The sequence below is a fragment of the Arachis hypogaea genome, chromosome 12, assembly GCF_003086295.3.
Source record: "Arachis hypogaea cultivar Tifrunner chromosome 12, arahy.Tifrunner.gnm2.J5K5, whole genome shotgun sequence".
In the NCBI taxonomy this organism is placed as follows: Eukaryota; Viridiplantae; Streptophyta; class Magnoliopsida; order Fabales; family Fabaceae; genus Arachis; species Arachis hypogaea.
In genome coordinates, this window is record NC_092047.1 from 109362254 (window position 1) to 109380467 (window position 18214).

The following is an 18214-nucleotide window of genomic DNA, read 5'->3' on the forward strand; positions in this document are numbered from 1 at the left end:
TATCAACTTGCTGATTAATAGAACAGGACAATCTCTCCATACACAACACAAACAGATACGGTGATATAGGATCTCCTTGCCTAAGACCCCTGCTCGGAGTAAAGCTATTTAATCTATCCCCATTCCAGAGGATAGACAGTGAGGAAGCAGTGACACAACGCATAATCAGATTGACTGTCGGAGGAGGAAAGCCAAAACTCACCAGGGTTTGTTTCAGAAATCCCCAATCCACTCTATCGTACGCTTTCTCCAAATCAATCTTAAAGGCCAGGGTGCCTTTCTTTGACTTTGTCTTCTTCATGAAATGGAGAACCTCTTGTGCTACAATGATGTTGTCAGGGGTTCCTCTCCCCGGGATAAACCCTCCTTGAAGGGGCCCAATAATCTCTTTGAGATGGGGACGAAGTCTATTGACCAGGACCTTCGTTATAACTTTGTAAACCACATTACATAGACTAATTGGTCGGAAATCCTTAATGGAAACCGGTTTTTCTACCTTCGGAATAAGAACCACAAGAGTTTCCATCATCCTTGGATCCATATCCAAACCAGAGAACGCATGACGAACCATAGTCCAAACATCAAAACTAACAATCTTCCAGTATTCTTTAAAGAAGAAAGCCTGAAACCCATCAGGGCCCGGCGCCTTAAAAGAATGCATACTGAAAACAGCCGACTTAACTTCTTCCAGAGTAACTGGCGCTGTGAGGCTACAATAGGCTTCATCATTCAGGGAAGGCAGTGGCACATCACTAAGACAACCTAAGTCTACATCCTCCGACTGGCAGAATAGGCGTTTATAGAAGGATTCAGCTTCCCTTCTAAGGACATCCGGGTCCGTTTCCCACACCCCATCTTGAAGAAAGAGACCATGAATCTTATTATGCTTTCTCCGCACAAGAGTCTGGACATGAAAGAACTTGGTATTTCTATCCCCAAATTTTACCCACTGCTCTCTGGATTTTTGAAACCATAGAAGTTCCTCCTGCACAAGCGTGTTATTAAATTCCTCAATCAGCTGTTTTTCTTTTTGCCGCATAGACAAATCTTCCATTACTTCAAGTCGCCTCTGAAGGAAATTAATCTGTCTCTCCAATTTGCATTTCCTAACGAAAATATTGCCGAACACTTTAGAATTAAACTCCAAAGAGTTCTTCTGCACTTCTGAAAGCTTGCCGTGCATCTCTCTGTAGCCAGCCTGCCATGACTGGTTCACAATATTTCTGTACCCCGGATGAGTTGCCCAAGCTGCAATAAACCGAAAAGGTCTATTCTTTTTCGGTTGGGGACGACCTGTACAGCGTACTAGGATAGGACAATGATCAGATTGAAGCCTATTTAAAATTTCTGCGTAAGCCTCTGGAAATAGAGATAGCCAGCCACTATTGATACAAACCCGGTCAAGTTTTTTCGCCACCTCAACACCATTTTTAACCCTTCTGTACCAAGAAAATTGTCTTCCAATAGTCTTCAAGTCAAACAGATTACTATCCCCTAGAGAGGCAGCAAGCCGATCTGCATGATGACTCGAGAAGAGGCAACCCTTAGATTCATGAGAGAATAGTACTTCATTAAAATCACCAAGAATAATCCATGGCCCGCAGAAAGACGAAGACTGAGTAACAAGATAATCCCATAGCAAAACTCTGGTATTAAATTGAGGACTACCATAGATACCACTGCACCTCCAAATCACATTATTTACCTGAACCTCAACTGTAACACACTGATCGAAAGCATCAACCCATTTGCAGTGAACACCCTGTATTGCAGAAAGGAACCAAATACCCCCCTTGTGTCCTGACGCCTCCACTATACCAATAGGGTGATAACCAAGTCTTTCCCAGAACATTTTCAAGTGTTGAAAAGGACAGTGAGTTTCAACCACAATAAAAATTACAGGTTTAAATTTCCTAACCAGCTCTTTACAATTCACCCGGGCTAACTTATTAGAAGCACCCCTAATATTCCAAGCTATTATATTTAAACTATCCATAATATAAAATATAAAAATATAAAACAAGGAAATCAAAGTGCTTCACCAACCTCAAACCGAGGCTTGCCCAGCGGAAGTGACTCCCGTGACCTTCAGGTTTGCCGGATCTCCCTGGAATATCTCCTTAATCCCGCCTATCGACGTAGTAACAGCCGGCAATGCGCCTTCCTTCTCCAATGGAACCGCCACGGTAACACCCTCCTTCACGGTTGCAGGAAGACATGACGATGCTTCCACCACCGTGCCTCCATTCTTCTCAACTGGCGAGCTCTGTAGGGACCCCGGCCTTGGTCGTTTTCGGAGAGAGGACCCGCAAGGCACTGGGGTGTGTCGGGTTGAGGAGATCGACGTCTCACCAACACGGGAAGCGCTGTGTCCGACCTTGACTCGTGACCCGACCCTAGCACGATAGGAGCTTGATCCATTCGTGTGAGAGAAGTGAATGGTGGGCCTGATTACTCTACCCGAATCGATTCTGGATTGAATGCCTCTTTGGACCTTGTTAGATTGCTTTTGACCCAGCTTGGTTTTACCTTTCCTCACAACTTGCTCCCAGCCTGGTTCATCATGCATGCAAGCCTCCTCAACATTATTTCCTTCCAAATTATTAGCCTCCAAATCTTCTTGCAAATTCGATGCAGGATTCTCGCCAGTAACGCCACCTACCACATTAGGTTCTACTTCATTTGAATTGTGACTTTTGGTCTCAGGATGTGGCACTGCCTTTGTACCGTCCCGTGGCTTGGTGGCATCGGAATCAACACTCTTTCCTTCCCTAGAGTCTCTACCCAAGCACTGTGCCATATCGTGACCATAACGTGCACAAGAGTTACAAATTAAATTTAAACTTTCATACTCCACTACATGAGTTACGCCTTCCACAATGATATGCTTGATCACTGGCAGTCCTAAATTTATTTGAACACATACTCGGGCATATCGTCCTCTCTCAGCCAATTTAGTGGCTAAGTCCACTTTGATGGGAACTCCTATTGCAGAAGCAATACGCATCATGGCCTGTTCCTGATAGCACCAGATTGGGAGCCCCGAAATCCGAACCCATACAAGCGTAGACCCGAAGGATTGCTCACATGGCCGAAAATCTATATCCCACGGTTTTACAGCAACATAGTGCCCCTCAATCAACCACGGACCACCAAGCATGACCTTCTCACGATCTTCACATGCATCGAATTTTACCATGAAGTACCCAAACCCCACATCAAGCAGATCAAAGCCACCTTTGATGCGCCAAACCATCCGAAGCTTGTGTGAAAGAGCTGTGTAACTATAATTTTTATCAAGAACCTTAATCACTAAAGCTTCTCGATAAGGCTCTGCCAAACAAAGCTTGGCTTCTTCAGTGAAGTTTACACATGGAGGTTGGGAATCGCCTTGCTTGCCCACCACCGTGGCTATATTATCCCCAGATAGAGATCCTGCAAGTGCAAACGCCTTCGATTTCTCTGGACCAATGACTTTATCTCTAAAGGAGATCTTTGTAGGATTTGAAAAACCCCCTCGTGAAAAACCTTCCTTGACACCGGATGCACCCCCACCCACACTCTCCCCCTTATCTCTTCCGACGGCATGGCCGCCATGCTCACTGTGTTTCGCCCTCAAACACTCGTTCCCGCTCTCTCCTTCTCTCATTCTCTCTGAGTACGGAGTACGTACTCTTTCTCTGCTAGGGTTTCAATATTTACTATTTGGTATCGTTAAAAAAAATACGACACAGATTTTTACATTTTTATTTATAATTATGTTTTAAAATGCCACTTTTATCCCTAAATCTAATTCCTTTTTTCTTCTTTTTCCCCAGGCCTCCATCGTCCTCCTCTCTCTCTCTTCCCTCCTCCCTCTTCATTTGTCATTGTCATTTCTCTCCGCCACCACTCACTCAGCCATTGCTGCCCTCCTTTCTTCCTTCTCCTCTTCTTTCGCTCTTCCTTCCTTCCTCCGCCATTGCTTTGTGTCTCTGTCCCTCTCTCGAACATACACACACACACACTCTCTCTTCAATGTTGACGCTGCAGCGATTTCTGTTTGAACCAATTCACAAGCCTTTCCTACTCAATCCTCCTTCTTCTAAAATGCCGTCGTTTCAGCAACACCGTGTTTGGAGGACCAGCATCATAAAGGGTGCAATAGCAGAGTTAGAAGGAGACCTAGAGCTTCCACCAAACGTGGTTCGGAGAAAGAGGGACCCAAATTGGAGAGGTGGCTTCAGCCTCGGAATTGATTTGGGCATGGCCCGCACTGGCCTCGCCCTCACTAAAGGCTTCAACATTCGCCCTTTAACCGTAATAACTAACTCTCTCTCTCTCTCTCTCTCTCTCTCTCTGCAATTTTCATTTCTGAATCATGTTATTTTGTGTCTTATGATCGTAATAATAGTTGGTTTAGGTTTTGGAACTGCGAGGACAGAAGCTTGAGCTCAAGATAATTAACATAGCTGAACAACAGGTGTGGATTCTTTAAATTTGGTTAATGCAGATTCTTGTTTCTGTGTTAAGGGTTTTTTAAAAGAAAAATTGAAGATGATGATTGTGGAAGTAACTGTATGTGTATATGTACGTATGTTTTATATAGGAGGCTGATGAGTTTATAATTGGACTTCCGAGATCTTCTGATGGGAAGGAGACGCCGCAATCCAACATTGTTCGTAGTGTGGCAGGAAGACTCGCCGTTCGAGCTGCCGAGAGGTATGCCTATTTGGTCTCTTTTCCAGTTTCAAGGAAAATGAACATTAAGTGGATGAATTGGTGGTTCTACAATTTGCAATGCAGGCACATTCTTTTGTGCTATTTGGATATATATCATATGGATTTAATTAAAATATATTATCAGTGTAAAATAATTTTATGTTATTATCGAATCATATACTGTCACATCATGCAAATAGAAGCATTTGATTGAGTGTGAATACAAAATCTTTCAAGATTAACATATTCTTCTAAGTTATGAATTTATGGTCAATTGGAACTTCAATGTTTAATGACCCTAGCAACTATTTTAAGTAGCTTTTCCAATATCACTTTAATTAGAAAAGGATGAGGAATTAATGATTGGATTCTTCTGCTTATATTTATATAATACAGGCATTAAATTTGAATAGGTTTTCAGGAGAGTGCCTGATGGATGCTGTGTTGATATAATTTTATCATTTGTCGTTTAATTCTGTGTTTCATATGTTGCTGTAATTTCAGGGGTTGGAGAGTATACCTACAGGATGAACATGGAACAACAACAGAGGCAGTAAATCGGATGATCACTATGTATTTACTTTGAATCTTCTTTATTGATTGTCTTATATCCTTTTCAATCTATCCACTAAGATGGCTAATTTCCAGTAATTTGAATGGTTAGGATAAAGTCAAATGAAGTTTTCTTTAGGAGATATCACATCATCCTAGTTTCCATGAAGCCAATTTGACCTAGTAGAATACAACTTTGTTATTGTTGAAATTTAAGTTTCTTGGCGGATTGAATATTGATATACATCTACAACTCTTTCAGGGGTCTAAGTAAGTCCTCTCAGCAGAGGAAGCTTGATGCCTATGCTGCCATGGTAAGTCAATATCTTGATTGTTGCCTTCCATGGCAATAATTCATTCATTCATTCATATTCATCATGTTAGGGATATCTTTCTTTATTGGTCTTTCTGTTATAAATGCAAGCAGAACAAAACGCAGTTCTAAAACATTTTATATATTTTTCTTCAGATGGTATTGGAAAGATACTTATCCACATCAGGTCAGGGTACCGAACTTGTTTTGCCCAAGAACCTTGAACTACAAGAAAAACTTCGAAGGGGTCCTCCCAAAGATGCCGATTTTTTCTCGGATGAAGATTAATATAAGTACATGCTTTTTGGCTATTAGCTTCTATAGAGAATCCTAGAGATTTTAAGTGGTCAAACACCCATGAGGAATCTTATTTGAGCTGTTCTTTTCAGATTGCAAGCTAGCTTGAGGATGTTGTGGGGAAAATATTCCAACAATTAGTATCATGACGATGGATTAAATTATCCTCGTACGAGTAATATTGTTTCTTTAATTTTGATATTGAAAACACATTCCCACGAGGGTTTTTTTCCTTTCCTCACGTACATTCATAACATTAACATAGGAAGAACTTCGAAAACTCATTCAATTATAACATCATACAGTATTTTTTGGGCAAGTTATAATTATTTCATTCAATTATAACATCATACATTTTTATTTTTGAGCAAATTACAATTCTCTCTGATTATACTTGAAAAGGATCTCACTTTAGCGGCTCAATGCCCTGGAATAAAAATTTAATTGTATCTAATCAACTTTATCCAATTTGTCCTACTATTGCTTTGGCTTTTCAGAATGAAGGAAACTGCCAGTTTTAAAACAGCACAAAAACCTGAAATAATGGAAAACAGAATTTGAGAACAAAGGAAACATAATATCAGAGGGCAAAACAAAACATATTGAGATGAAAGAAACTTCCACCTAGCATACAGTACCTCGGGCATACATCTGCACAAACTAGAGTGAAATTTATGTTTACAGCAAGCTCAATGTCATTGCAAACAATAAATTCAGCTTTATGTTTACAACAACAAAGTCTTGTCCCATTAGGTGTGAAATCGGCTACATGAATCAAACGTATTGTATCCTATCATGTATTATATCTGTAGCAAAACCATTGATATATAGATCTCTCTTGACCACTTCATGCATGCTCTTTTTAAGTCTTGCTGCTTCTGAATTCTGATCACCTCTATATTTCATTTGATCCACCCAACTAATAAGAAGTTGGTCTTCTCCTCACGTGTCTGAATTACCTAAGTCGAAATTTCAATGCACTACAATTTTTTCTCTTATATCATTGTTCCTTATTCTATCCACATGTACAACACTCATCCATCCAGGCATATTCCCATCTCGGTTACACTTTACTTATGTTTATTCTCATCCTTTACTATCCAACACTCTGTTCTATACAATATAATTGGTCTAATAACAGTGCGATAAAATTTATCGTCGAGTTTCGAAGGTGCTTTTTGTCGCATATAATCCAGCACATTTCACTTTGACCAACCTGCTGGAATGTTGGAAGCAAATTTGAGTTGAGTTCACTAGAAACAAATACAATGCAAACAAAGACAGACAGACAAACATGCATTCCTGTAGTTTTAAGAGAAAGAGAAACACTAACCCTGACATCATAATTGTGGCAAGACTGCTGTGTGTGATTATCGTCTTCCGCTCTTTGCACCAGCTGCAAAGAAAATGTTCAAGAGCCTAAAGCTAAGTAAATGACGCAAAAACTTCCACCTCATGGAACTAGATTGAAATTAATTGCTATTGAAATAACTATTAAATGTTTGGTTCCATGGGCAAAAATCAAATGTCCGAGGAAGCATGGTACAAATGCTACATACTATACTAGTATACAACTATTAAAATTCTGTATACCAAAAGCAAGAGAACATCTTTGAGCTGGGGCTTACCGAGCACTTGGAGGTCAAGGCATGAAAAAATAAACGTTCATCAACTTCTGCAACACCAATATATAGCATTTGGAGTACCAACCTTCAGCTAGTGATCAGCTTCTAGTACCACGAATGGAGGCCAAGGCATGAGAAATTAACTTCAGAATATCACCCTTCACTTAGCAATCAGTTTCATCCCGTCCATACCGCTTAACCAGAATACCAGACCAATCCAGACATCCGCACAGCTTGCACCACTCAAGAACCTGCCAAAGAGAAAATGAATAAGATAGAGTAAAAGATACTCAAACGATCATCTCAACATCCTTCATTGTAATGAGCAAAAATTAAAGTCGACTTCATGATAAATATTAGTGTCATGGTCTCCAGTCATTGGTGACTTGAACTACCTTTCAGACAAAAATAACTTTTCCAGTCTTCATGAGATGAGAATCTTATGAGTTTGATACATCAAGATTAGGGATGATTTTTGGAAGCAGTCTGTAAGGTGGCTTTGAACATGATTCGCCATCACTGTTTAGGAATGTGAGTTCATTCTCAAGAACAGAATAAGCTTCTGAAAATGCCTGCACCAAATATTATTTAACTTCTTAAATACAAGCATAATTCTTAAACAAAACCTAGTACAGGCAGAAGATGAATGAATGACACAATTAAAAATAATTCAAGAATCCACATCAGTGTATCCCAATCCAATTCAGGGTTAGTGACTTAAGAGGCTTATCCCTTTCCTTTTTTGAGAAGGAAAAAAATATCCCTTATACTTGCAGTTCTTAAAAAGTTGGAAATGTATTTGTGATCCAATAAGATTTCAAATTCAGTCACCTAAAATATAAATACATCATAATAATCAGTGACGAGAATAAAATACGAGTATAACAGATGGTTAACTAAGCTCCATCATTCTCCAATACTATATAAGAGATTTTGCATGCCAGCTTTAGGTGAGTTTTCTTTTTTGTCATCATGGCTTAGTAAAGGCCAACTTTTGCAATAGAAATAAGTCAAGAGTAATTGGTTATAACTGCACTATTATTTATTACCTTAATGCATTGATGTATCCTGAAGCAATTCCTTCCAACATTATTTGTTGGATAAAGAGGATCATCTATGTGTATTGGATCAATACTGCAGAAACAGTAATTATGACTTAATTGCAGAAAATGAAAATGATATAATACTACAGAGAGAAAGTTTAGTTGCTTTATTACCTACAACCTCTTTCTCTTTTTATGTAGAGCCCACTTCCCTGCACTGATATCCGCATTTGTCGAGGATCAAACACATTCCTATAAGAAAATCATCAAATCAAGTTCTGACCAAATGACCTTAAAATGTCATTTATGTTGACTGTAATAGAAAAGCAGCATATAAAATTATCATCAACTTACCCAAAAAAGTAAAGAAAATCCATTAGAAGGCTTCCATAGCTCTGCAAGAAAAATAAGTTTATTTAGTAGCAGCGGAATGCCTGGAACAAGAACTAACGGAACAGTTGACTAGACAAAAATGGAGCTAATTCTGGATATTGCTTCCTTCCCATTGTTTCAGTCAACTATTTGAAGTCAACATAAAGCTTTTCGATGATACAAATTTATAAGGTTTGCATAGCTATCAACAGCTAGATTCTATGATAAAGAAAAATTTTGAATAACAGAAAGACCCAAGTTTACTTGGTTGATTGACCGGCCGAGATGGTGCTCATGCTGAAGAAAACGTATAATTAGTAAAACCTGTATATAAAATCAAAAGAAATGCAAGATTAGCAGACACATACTCCAGTTTTCTACAAAATAAGATCGGCAACATGGATTAAACAATGCCATAGTATTGTATCATAGATCATATCATGTTTCAACCATTTATATTTAAATCATTCTTAAATAAAAAGGACAGAGGCCTGTATTTTCCCCGATATTTGCTTAAATACCGAGGACAAGATTCTAGGTAAACAAAAAATTATCTGGTCATTTGCAGTTAATTGCAACAAACCAGAGAGATCATAGGGATTTAACTCCTTTTAAATATACTTATAAAAGGAGAGGAGAAAAAGTAGCAAACTGAATTTTAAATTCTGAAACTCCACATCTTTAGGACAGTAGTTATAGGATTAGATATTATAAATAGGAAGGCTGGAAAAGCTAGTAGGCAGGAAATAAGTGGAGTGAAAATCTAGAGGGAGAGAATTGACCACTCGAAAGTCAATTATTCTTGTTCTTTCTTTCATTTAAATCTATAATATTATTCTGTCAGTGGGGTAATTATCACATCGATAATTCCTTCCTCTGTTCAGTTATTCTGTTCTTTCCTTCTACCCTTATCTTCTACACTCAGTTCTGCCCTAACGGTAAGGATACTAGAGAAACCGTAACAATTGGTATCAGAGTGTGGTTGTTGGCGCCATGGAAAGGGCTACCTATAGGCTGGATTAAGGTGAACACCGAATACTGATAGACCGTAGAAAAGTGGCTACCGTTGGGTCAGTGTCGATAGAGTGAAGCCGCCGTGGACGTCGGCTCTCCAGGGCCGGTGTATTGTTAGGGACTTGGGTATTATGGGTGCTCAAAGTCCCACATCGAGTAGTATGGGATGCTTGATGTTGTATATAAGGAGAGTGGTTCTTCCCCCTTAACAGCTAGCTTTTAAGGCATGGTTTCCCACTTTCCTTAGATACCTAACAATGTTATCGGAGCGTGGTTGTCGGCGCCCATAATACCCAAGTCCCTAACATTAATCACGACTGGTGACGGCTGCTTATGCAAATCCTTCAAATAACTAATCACTGGTGAATAAAAATTGAGCTCATAAATTAAGATAATACATGCCCTCTCATCTTCAAACTTCCTCTAATATCTAAAAGGGCCAACAATTTGCATTACCAAAGGACAAAAAGGATTTGACAAGTTCACTGAGAAATTAATATTAGATGTAAAAGAAAGCAGTTATACATACCAAACAATACGAACTTAAGCCACCAGAGTAGGACTGATCAAGGCTCCGGTCTGCCAAAAATTGTTTCAGTACCAAAGCAAGTGGAATAGCAGCAGGAAATTGGTCTGTCAATGCCTTAACCTACAAGTAGCAATATCACAATTTTGATTTGCCTAAAAAGAGTGAAAGGCACATAATACATATCGCTACAACAACTATTAATTTTACTATAATGAATACATTCAAGAACAGAGAATAAGAGAACCGCTTAAATGATAGGCATCCAATTATAATATGTAACATGGAAACTATATGCTCACAATATGCCAGAGCACCCATCTAAATACTACTCCAAAATCCAAAATATATTTTCAATACATAGAAAACTTTATCCACAACCAAACAAACAAAAAGGTAGAAGATTGAGATCATATCCTTTTTTATTCCTAACATTTTGAAATCCGCTTCACTTTGTCCTAAAATATTGACATCAATTTAGTCCAAACATTTTTAAGTTTAACACAGTTTGGTTTCAGAAATAATTGACATCTATTCATAACAGAGTTTTGAAATTTCATCTAGTTCATAAGATGACATTATCTGACCTCAATAGGCAAGAATAACATAATTACAACAGTACACTGAGATCAAATTTATTAAGGACCAAACCAATGTTAATTTCAAATTGTTAGTATTTATAAAAGAGATTTAGAAAATATCTAACGCTAAGCATTGGCACTGAAGATTCAATACTTTTATCCTTTTAGTGCAAATGAGGATATATTTACATCAAAAGAGTACTATAACAATGAAAAAAACAAACCAGAGTAATTTTCTATAGCCACGGAAAAATTACCATTTCTGTTGTTTGGAGTCCCGTATGTGATGGTGACTTAAAGCTGATGTCAAGTCGAACTGATTTGGACTCTTTGGAGGCATCAAAATTTATTCCAGAACTATTAGGAAAAGATGAATCTTCTAATTGGATAGCATCAGAATGACTGTCATTACCATGTTCATTATGAGTACAGTGTGGTTCTTCCTTTAATGATTGTACCATAGAAGAAGATATAACCTCCTGAGGTACTTCCACAACAAGCATAATAATAGGTATCTGACACCAAAAGGATACAGAATGTAATCAAAATAAAATTAAGGATAAAAATACTTCATAGTTTATAGCTTAGGAGAAGAAATGTTACAGCTGTGTTTTCCACTGTCTTCAGTGAGTCACTCTTAACCCAATCCTGGTTGGCAAGATACCTAGCTGCATGCTGGTTTACAAACAAATAGAATGTCAATTTTTTTTATATGCTGAAAAAATTTGTATTTTCTCATTATTATTAATTTATTATTACATCAAATTTACTCCAAACAAGAAAGCAAAAAATTCTACTTGAATTTCATCTTAAAAAAAGGAACAAGCAAGAACAATTTGTTCTTAAATATCTGTCAAATTAAACCTATTCTTCCAAACAGACAGAATTGGATCACCTAACAAGTTGCAGAACATAGGCATTTTATATTGTGACCGAGGAATAAAGGGAAACACATTCTGCAGTCTCCTTTTACGGATAGCTGTAACGTTAGACAAATCTGTGTATATAATGATCAACATGTGTATAATCAATATAACACCATAATTTGTTGTACTCTCAAACACCTCACAGCACATTATTTCCACTTCTTTCACATAACATAGTACTTATTAGGATCTAACAATTAATCAACGAGCTGGTGAGTGCAGATTATTTTAAATCTGAGTACTGCACTATATATATATTTCACCATACCTTCCATAAATTCTATACATATCCTACTTAACATATCAAAAATGCTATTTGTAAACCAAAATCAGCCACTAATGTATTTGTGTATAAATATATGTGTAGTTTAATTTATTTTTAATGTGTATTTGTATTCTAACATGTATTTTATACTGGTAGCTGACTTTGGTAGCTGATTTTGGTGTACATTTAGCATTATTCTTAACATATAGATGTACACACCTAGCAGACAGATAAAATATGGGCAACACAGGGCCTCATTCATCGTCAACATACCTGAAGACATGTTTCTTTGATACCATTACGACCTTCAAGTATTCCAGCTTCTTTAATAGGTTCCTGAAAATTTTATTCAAAAGATTAAAATGAAACAAAAGGGAAGTTAACCCTTCAAAGTAAAAAGAATAGCTAAACACATGAGAGAACAAAGAAAACAATTTACCAGGTTCCTCACTGGAGGGAGGACAACCACAAGGTCAACATCACTTGTGGGAAGAGACATGCCAGTTGCATTTGAACCAAATACATTTGTCCTGGATCTTGGCCACAGAACCTGCAGAGATCTGGTAACTCTCTTGACAGCCCAATTAATGTAAGGCCTCCTACTCAAATTTTCTGCAGCAACCTTGGATTCCATAATAATAATATTATATAACTATTAGAATCCTTTGTCTTCTTCTGGCACTAACATGAAATATGAGGTTTCTTGACATTGGAATTTTATTTGGAAAATTTTCAAATATAGGGCTACCATGCAGATATATAATGATGGAGACAAAACAATTAACAGATCATGAAGCTGTAGGAAGCACTGTGCAAGTATGCTCAATTAACACAGCTCAAAAGATAAAGCTATGAGTCCTATACCTGTTTACAGAAAGAATCAATCTCATCATGGAGAAGGCCATGCATCAAAGACAAAGATGAACCCCGTGCAGAACAGCTTTGTAACTCGGGAGGTTGCAAAGGAATGGTCACGTCGGGCTGTATAACGAAAGAAACCCAATGAATACCAACACACACAAAGTAGGACTTAGGTGAGAATCTCTTACATGCTCCTGGTCACGTGGTATCTGTGACATAGCAATCAGGCGGTCCTGCAGAAGGGCTGCAGGTAAAGGCTGAATCATAGATCTCACTGCAAGATTATTGCTTCTCCAAGACGGCCAAACAACTTCGGCCCCATCCATTCTTAAGCAAGCTTCATCCAAATTACTTCCATCATGATACCAACCTCTCATTCCCCAATGCCTTGGGCTGGAACTACCAGATCTAACACTAGGGAAACCCCTTTGTTTCCTGGAGTCACTCACAGGGGACGGTGGAGGTGGACGTGGAGCCCGTGGAACACAAAGCACTACAGGTGATGGTGGCCGCTTTATACGAGGCTGCTCCCGCCTTGTCGGGGGAACACAAGGGCTTTTATGGTCAACACTGCGCTTAAAGTCAGATCTTGACCTTTCCCTTGATAAGTTAGGAATAATTATTGGCCGTAGAATGGGATATGGATGTGAATCACCCGCCTTTCCTTCCATTTCCCCAGATAAATTATTACCCAAAGAACCAGAAGTATCTTCATCCCCTGCAGCATCTGCAACAGAGGAAGAATGCAATACCTTTCCAGGTACTTCATTACTTGACATCACATAACTGACAGTTTGAGGACCAGTCCCTACAGGATCAAAAGGCGAACAAAAGGCAGCAGCAGTGGGTGAAGTCAGACCATTTGTACTATATGAAGATGAGAAAGCAACCATGTCATCCACTGCCCTATTCATATCAGCTTCACGCAGAGCCCATAAACTGTCATCAGAGCTAAGAGAGGGTGGCCGGGAGAAACCATTTCCTGGATAATCAGAAGAGTTCCAATACATTATGCCACCACCGAAATATTGGTTATAATCTATTCCAGAAACAGCATGAACCTCGTACTCTTCTTCTGATACCCAATGATTGTCAAATTCATCTGCTAGCTCTTGCGCATTTGCTATATCAGGAGGTAAATCAAATATATCCCCAGAATATTTTCTTTCATCATCTGGAGTTGTTGCATCAACCTGGACGCTGTGAACAGCCAATCCTTTTGAAAAGGTACACTGCCGCCGGGTCATAAAACCCGAATCATAATTACCGTTTGGCGGTGCAGCCATGCCACCACGAAAAACAGGAGGCCAGTCTAAACTCATAGGAATAGGACGAGACAGTATTGGGTTGCGTCCACCTTCAATAGGAGTGTTTCTTGCCTGCTGTAATGTGGGAACAAATGAGTGGCAAAAGTGATTATGCCAATTCCGCCCAACATCCAAATGCAATCTATCAGTAGCAGGAGGGAGATGAGAATTAAAAGATGGAAAATATACAGAAGGTACACCAGGCCACTCATATGGACTACATTTAGAGAAAGCTGAATTTCTACATTCAAATAGGCATCTATCTCGCTCCTTCAATAGCCCAAACTCCTTTACATAAACCTCTCTGGTTAGTTTGTCAGGAACAGATGGCTTTACATCAGCTTCTGGAACACAGACGGAGTTAAGAGAACCTGTATCTTCTTTACTGTAGAAACTACCATGCTTCAATTCATGTGCCGGAGGATTTTGAGCATTACAATCTACATCACAAGTTGAACAATCTATTTCCTGAGACATAGTTTTCCCTTGATTTGATGCTAAACAAAGCTGAGGACCTAAACCATTGCAACTTTTAGAAAGATCCTCAACATTTTCTTGCTCAATCGCCTCGGCAAAACTGTTCTTTGTACTTGAGGAGTGGATGTCACTACCATTCAAATAATCATTTTTGGCATTAATGGAAGATTTATCAAAAACCCTATCACATACTCCCACCCCACCTTCAGAAATAATAGTAGTAGAGGCAGCATCGATAATGGACTTTTGAAAATTGCTAGCTTCTCGGCCAGTGGTTGTGCTTTTACATTTATTTTTCTCTTTCCTACTTTTTCTTGAATTAGTTCGAAGTTTGTTAGCGTCCAACCGCCGAGTATGATCCTGCTGGCAGGAAGTTTGTCATAAACCATTTAAATCTTCAGCGAGAAATACTATCCAAATTAAATGGGGCAAAAGATAGAAACCTTTTTTGCAGTTGACGATATGCTCCCAGTAGAAATCTCCTTTCCAAGAGGATCATTAGGAGGTTCCTTGGATCCCACTAAATCAGCCTTCTTTTCATTATCCACTAAACAATCAATGTCCTGAAATATTAGAGGGATGAAATCAGGATTTTAAACAGACATGCATGATATAAAATAGTCAGACAACTCTTAAACAATAGTACCTTTTGTAGCCTTTCATGTGAAATACCATTCACACATGTGAAAGGGACATGATTTTGCTTCTTAGTGTTGCGGGTTCGTCCCTTCTTTTTACGATTAAACGCACTAGGCTTTTCCTTAGACCTTCCTGATGAAGATTTATCAAGCTCCTCTGATAGAAGTTCAAATTTTGTGCAGTCCAGTGATATAACCATTAGGAGTCCTCGTATTTTTCGCAATATACAATCAGAAACAGTACAGACAGAACCCAATGAACTAAAGAATAGCTCTCCTATATCGTAGTCAATATTAAGAACTGACGTTATCACCATATTAACATCTAGAAGCACGAGCAAAGAATTAAGGGCTCTGGCTAAAGCAGGTGGTTTGTTACAAAAAGCTAATGGTGTAACAACTGTTCCAAGTTCTACATCATTGGGAAATGCTCTGGTGGTCCTTTGAGCAGATGCAGTACCGTTATATTGAAGAAATTTATCAACTCCCACACTGTATAGCCAAATCTCATCCTGAGAGGCATTATGTGCCACTTCCAAAATTTCACGAGTCTGAAAACTTATGATTCAAAAGTTAGCCCCATGCTTTGAGAAGGTCTCATAAACATACTAACCCAAATTACATGTATGAATATTCCAACTGACGACATCCCCTGATGTGAATCCGTAGAAAAGGAAAGAAATAGAACCATTCATCCAAGATTAAACAATGGGAAATATGACTTAAATATAACAAAGTATAGATGGATTCATTATTAAATATGACTTAACTATAATGGTATAGAAGGCAAAATTCTTTGAAAAATTTTCCTGACAAACTATATCAGGTTAAAATTTTCCAAACTACCAATTCCGAGCAGCTCAACTTTGAAAAAATTGTCTTCCTAAGTATTAATTATCATAGCAAATCCACTGAACATCTTCCTAATTATCCCCAACAATACCGATTTCGGTTTAATATTCCGAATTTCCCTAAAATTTCCCAATAATTAGCTCGACTTTCAAAATATCATCTTCCTAAGTAGTAATTAATTATCACAGCATTTGCCCTCAAATCTTCCTAATTATTCCAGCAACACCACTTTCAGCTTAATATGTTCCTAATTTTCCTAGTAACTCCATCTTTTAACTTTCACATCTTCCATTTAACGTTTTATTTTTTTCTTAGCTCAAATATGGAAAATTATTAACCATTTATGATTTATCATCAATTATTCAATTCACACCAACACTAAACCAAAATTAACAACTTTTTTGAAAGTTCCCAAATGGAAGGTACCAAAGGTTTTGCAGCTCTGCTCAAAATTGTTGTTAAGGCCCTCTTCCTTGTCACAGCATCCAGATTACTCCACCAATCCACACATCCCTTCTTCCTCCAAAACACATTCGCTGCGACCCCGGCCAAATTCATCTTCTCCTTCAATTTAACACCTCTTTTCCTCCCTCCTCCCCCTCCAGCTCCTCCTCCACTATTCAACCATGCCAGCCGCATCGCAACCTCAATCCTATTCGCCAAAAACGCCTCAATCCGATAATACCCCATTGCCTTTAGCCAATTCAGCTCCACCCAATTATTCCCAATCTCATTCTCCTCCCCTCTCAAGAACCCGCCATTGGAAATTCGGTCCATAACGTCCACAAACCGGTCAATGTCATCCACCAAATTCTCAGCAACGGTAAAGGCGTCAAGGCAAGCCGCGGAACAGGAGCACGCCCCGGCGCCTTCATTTCCCTCGGCCGACTCGAACAGCCGGGCGGAGTCAAACAGAACCCGCCCGGCCACGGCCGAGTCGGCGGAATCGGCAGCGCGTGCAAGGAGGCCACGGGAGCGCTTGAAGCAGAGAGTGGGGAGGAATGGAGGATGAGTGGAGGGAAGGTCAGGAAGAACAATGAAGGAGCCATGGCCGTTGGATCGGAGCTTGGAGATCATGCGGAGGAGAGTTTGGACGAAGGTTGGATCGACGATGGTGAGTGCGGATTGACGGTGTTGGAGGGAGAGGGATGAAAACCATTTGAAAATTTGGGATCTAGGGTTAGGGTTAGGGTTTGAGGATTGGGATTGGGAATGGGAGTGGTAGAGGGAGATGTGAGAGGTGAGCGAGTCGATGAGTTGGTGGTGAGCCATTGGAGCGAGTTGCGAAGAAGAAAAGTTTTGAATAGTTTGGTTTTATTGTTAGGGAGTTACATTTTTACATGACATGAATCTTCATGACAGTGGAATCAGAGATAGAGAAAGAGAGAAAGAGGAAAATGAAATGACGAAAAGGGATGCGAGGAATGTACGCTGACGCAGGTGTATGAGGGACCTCTATTTTGGTTGGTTAGTTGTGTGGTGTTTCGTGGCTGCCAGCCTGCCACGGTGGTTTTGTTTTTCGTTGTCACGGTGCTCTGTGTGTTTTCCTGTGGGCTGCGAAGGAGACAATATTTTACAAATTTTATGACTTGTTTAAGACTCTGAGGTAGAAGAAGACTAGGCTAATATTTTTAATCATAAAGGGTTTAGAAATATGCTTAGAAATATGTTTAGACTTATTTATACATGTACTAAACTTATATTTTCAACTTTCTTTAATTTAATTCATTTAAAAACTTAAATATTTCTTTTTTTGAGAAAATAAATTATCCAAATATTAATGGACATTCACATTTATTTTTATCATAATATTTTTTAAATGTTCATTTAAAATTATGTCTCATTAAAATTTTATTAAAAAAAA

General features: G+C 38.8%; 2 protein-coding genes across 16 annotated transcripts; one reads left to right on the forward strand and one right to left on the reverse strand.

Annotated features, from left to right (window-relative positions):
• The first annotated feature begins 3797 nt into the window (after window positions 1-3797).
• Window positions 3798-6096, forward strand: LOC112730514 (uncharacterized). Of its 2 annotated transcripts, XM_029290834.2 has the most exons (7): window positions 3798-4299; window positions 4403-4462; window positions 4589-4701; window positions 5206-5274; window positions 5516-5567; window positions 5723-5859; window positions 5956-6096. In XM_029290834.2, exons 1-6 carry the CDS (start codon window positions 4018-4020, stop codon window positions 5852-5854), a joined length of 708 nt encoding a protein of 235 aa, XP_029146667.1. In that variant the 5' UTR covers window positions 3798-4017; the 3' UTR covers window positions 5855-5859; window positions 5956-6096. The 2 variants fall into 2 exon arrangements, with proteins under 2 accessions (XP_029146667.1, XP_025636379.2); XM_025780594.3 differs by having other exon boundaries at window positions 5723-6096.
• A 347-nt stretch (window positions 6097-6443) lies between these two features.
• Window positions 6444-17958, reverse strand: LOC112728186 (uncharacterized). Of its 14 annotated transcripts, none has more exons than XM_072209692.1 (19): window positions 16777-17936; window positions 15507-16049; window positions 15304-15423; window positions 13265-15220; window positions 13080-13196; window positions 12655-12837; window positions 12489-12551; window positions 11628-11699; window positions 11437-11539; window positions 11282-11352; window positions 10447-10566; window positions 9168-9227; window positions 8886-8926; window positions 8706-8783; window positions 8538-8622; window positions 7884-8060; window positions 7492-7739; window positions 7197-7259; window positions 6444-7082 (listed from the first exon to the last, which is right to left on the reverse strand). In XM_072209692.1, the coding sequence occupies exons 1-16, from the start codon at window positions 17620-17622 to the stop codon at window positions 7929-7931; spliced, it is 4590 nt and encodes a 1529-aa protein (XP_072065793.1). In that variant the 5' UTR covers window positions 17623-17936; the 3' UTR covers window positions 6444-7082; window positions 7197-7259; window positions 7492-7739; window positions 7884-7928. The 14 variants fall into 14 exon arrangements, with proteins under 14 accessions (XP_072065793.1, XP_072065797.1, XP_072065792.1 ...); XM_072209696.1 differs by having other exon boundaries at window positions 10470-10566; window positions 13265-15223; window positions 16777-17917; XM_072209691.1 differs by having other exon boundaries at window positions 6444-7079; window positions 13265-15223; window positions 16777-17917.
• Between the last annotated feature and the right edge of the window lie 256 nt (window positions 17959-18214).

Excerpts from the sequence above, each read along its gene's own strand:
- LOC112728186 (XM_072209689.1), bottom strand. The coding sequence starts at position 17,622 with ATGGCTCACCACCAACTCATCGACTCGCTCACCTCTCACATCTCCCTC. Across the intron at positions 15,424-15,506 it reads CACATGAAAGGCTACAAAAG|GACATTGATTGTTTAGTGGA; the intron begins GTACTATTGTTT and ends CTAATATTTCAG. Across the intron at positions 12,552-12,654 it reads TCCCTCCAGTGAGGAACCTG|GAACCTATTAAAGAAGCTGG; the intron begins GTAAATTGTTTT and ends TAAAATTTTCAG.
- LOC112730514 (XM_025780594.3), top strand. The coding sequence starts at position 4,018 with ATGTTGACGCTGCAGCGATTTCTGTTTGAACCAATTCACAAGCCTTTC. Across the intron at positions 4,300-4,402 it reads TCAACATTCGCCCTTTAACC|GTTTTGGAACTGCGAGGACA; the intron begins GTAATAACTAAC and ends TAGTTGGTTTAG. Across the intron at positions 4,463-4,588 it reads TTAACATAGCTGAACAACAG|GAGGCTGATGAGTTTATAAT; the intron begins GTGTGGATTCTT and ends TGTTTTATATAG.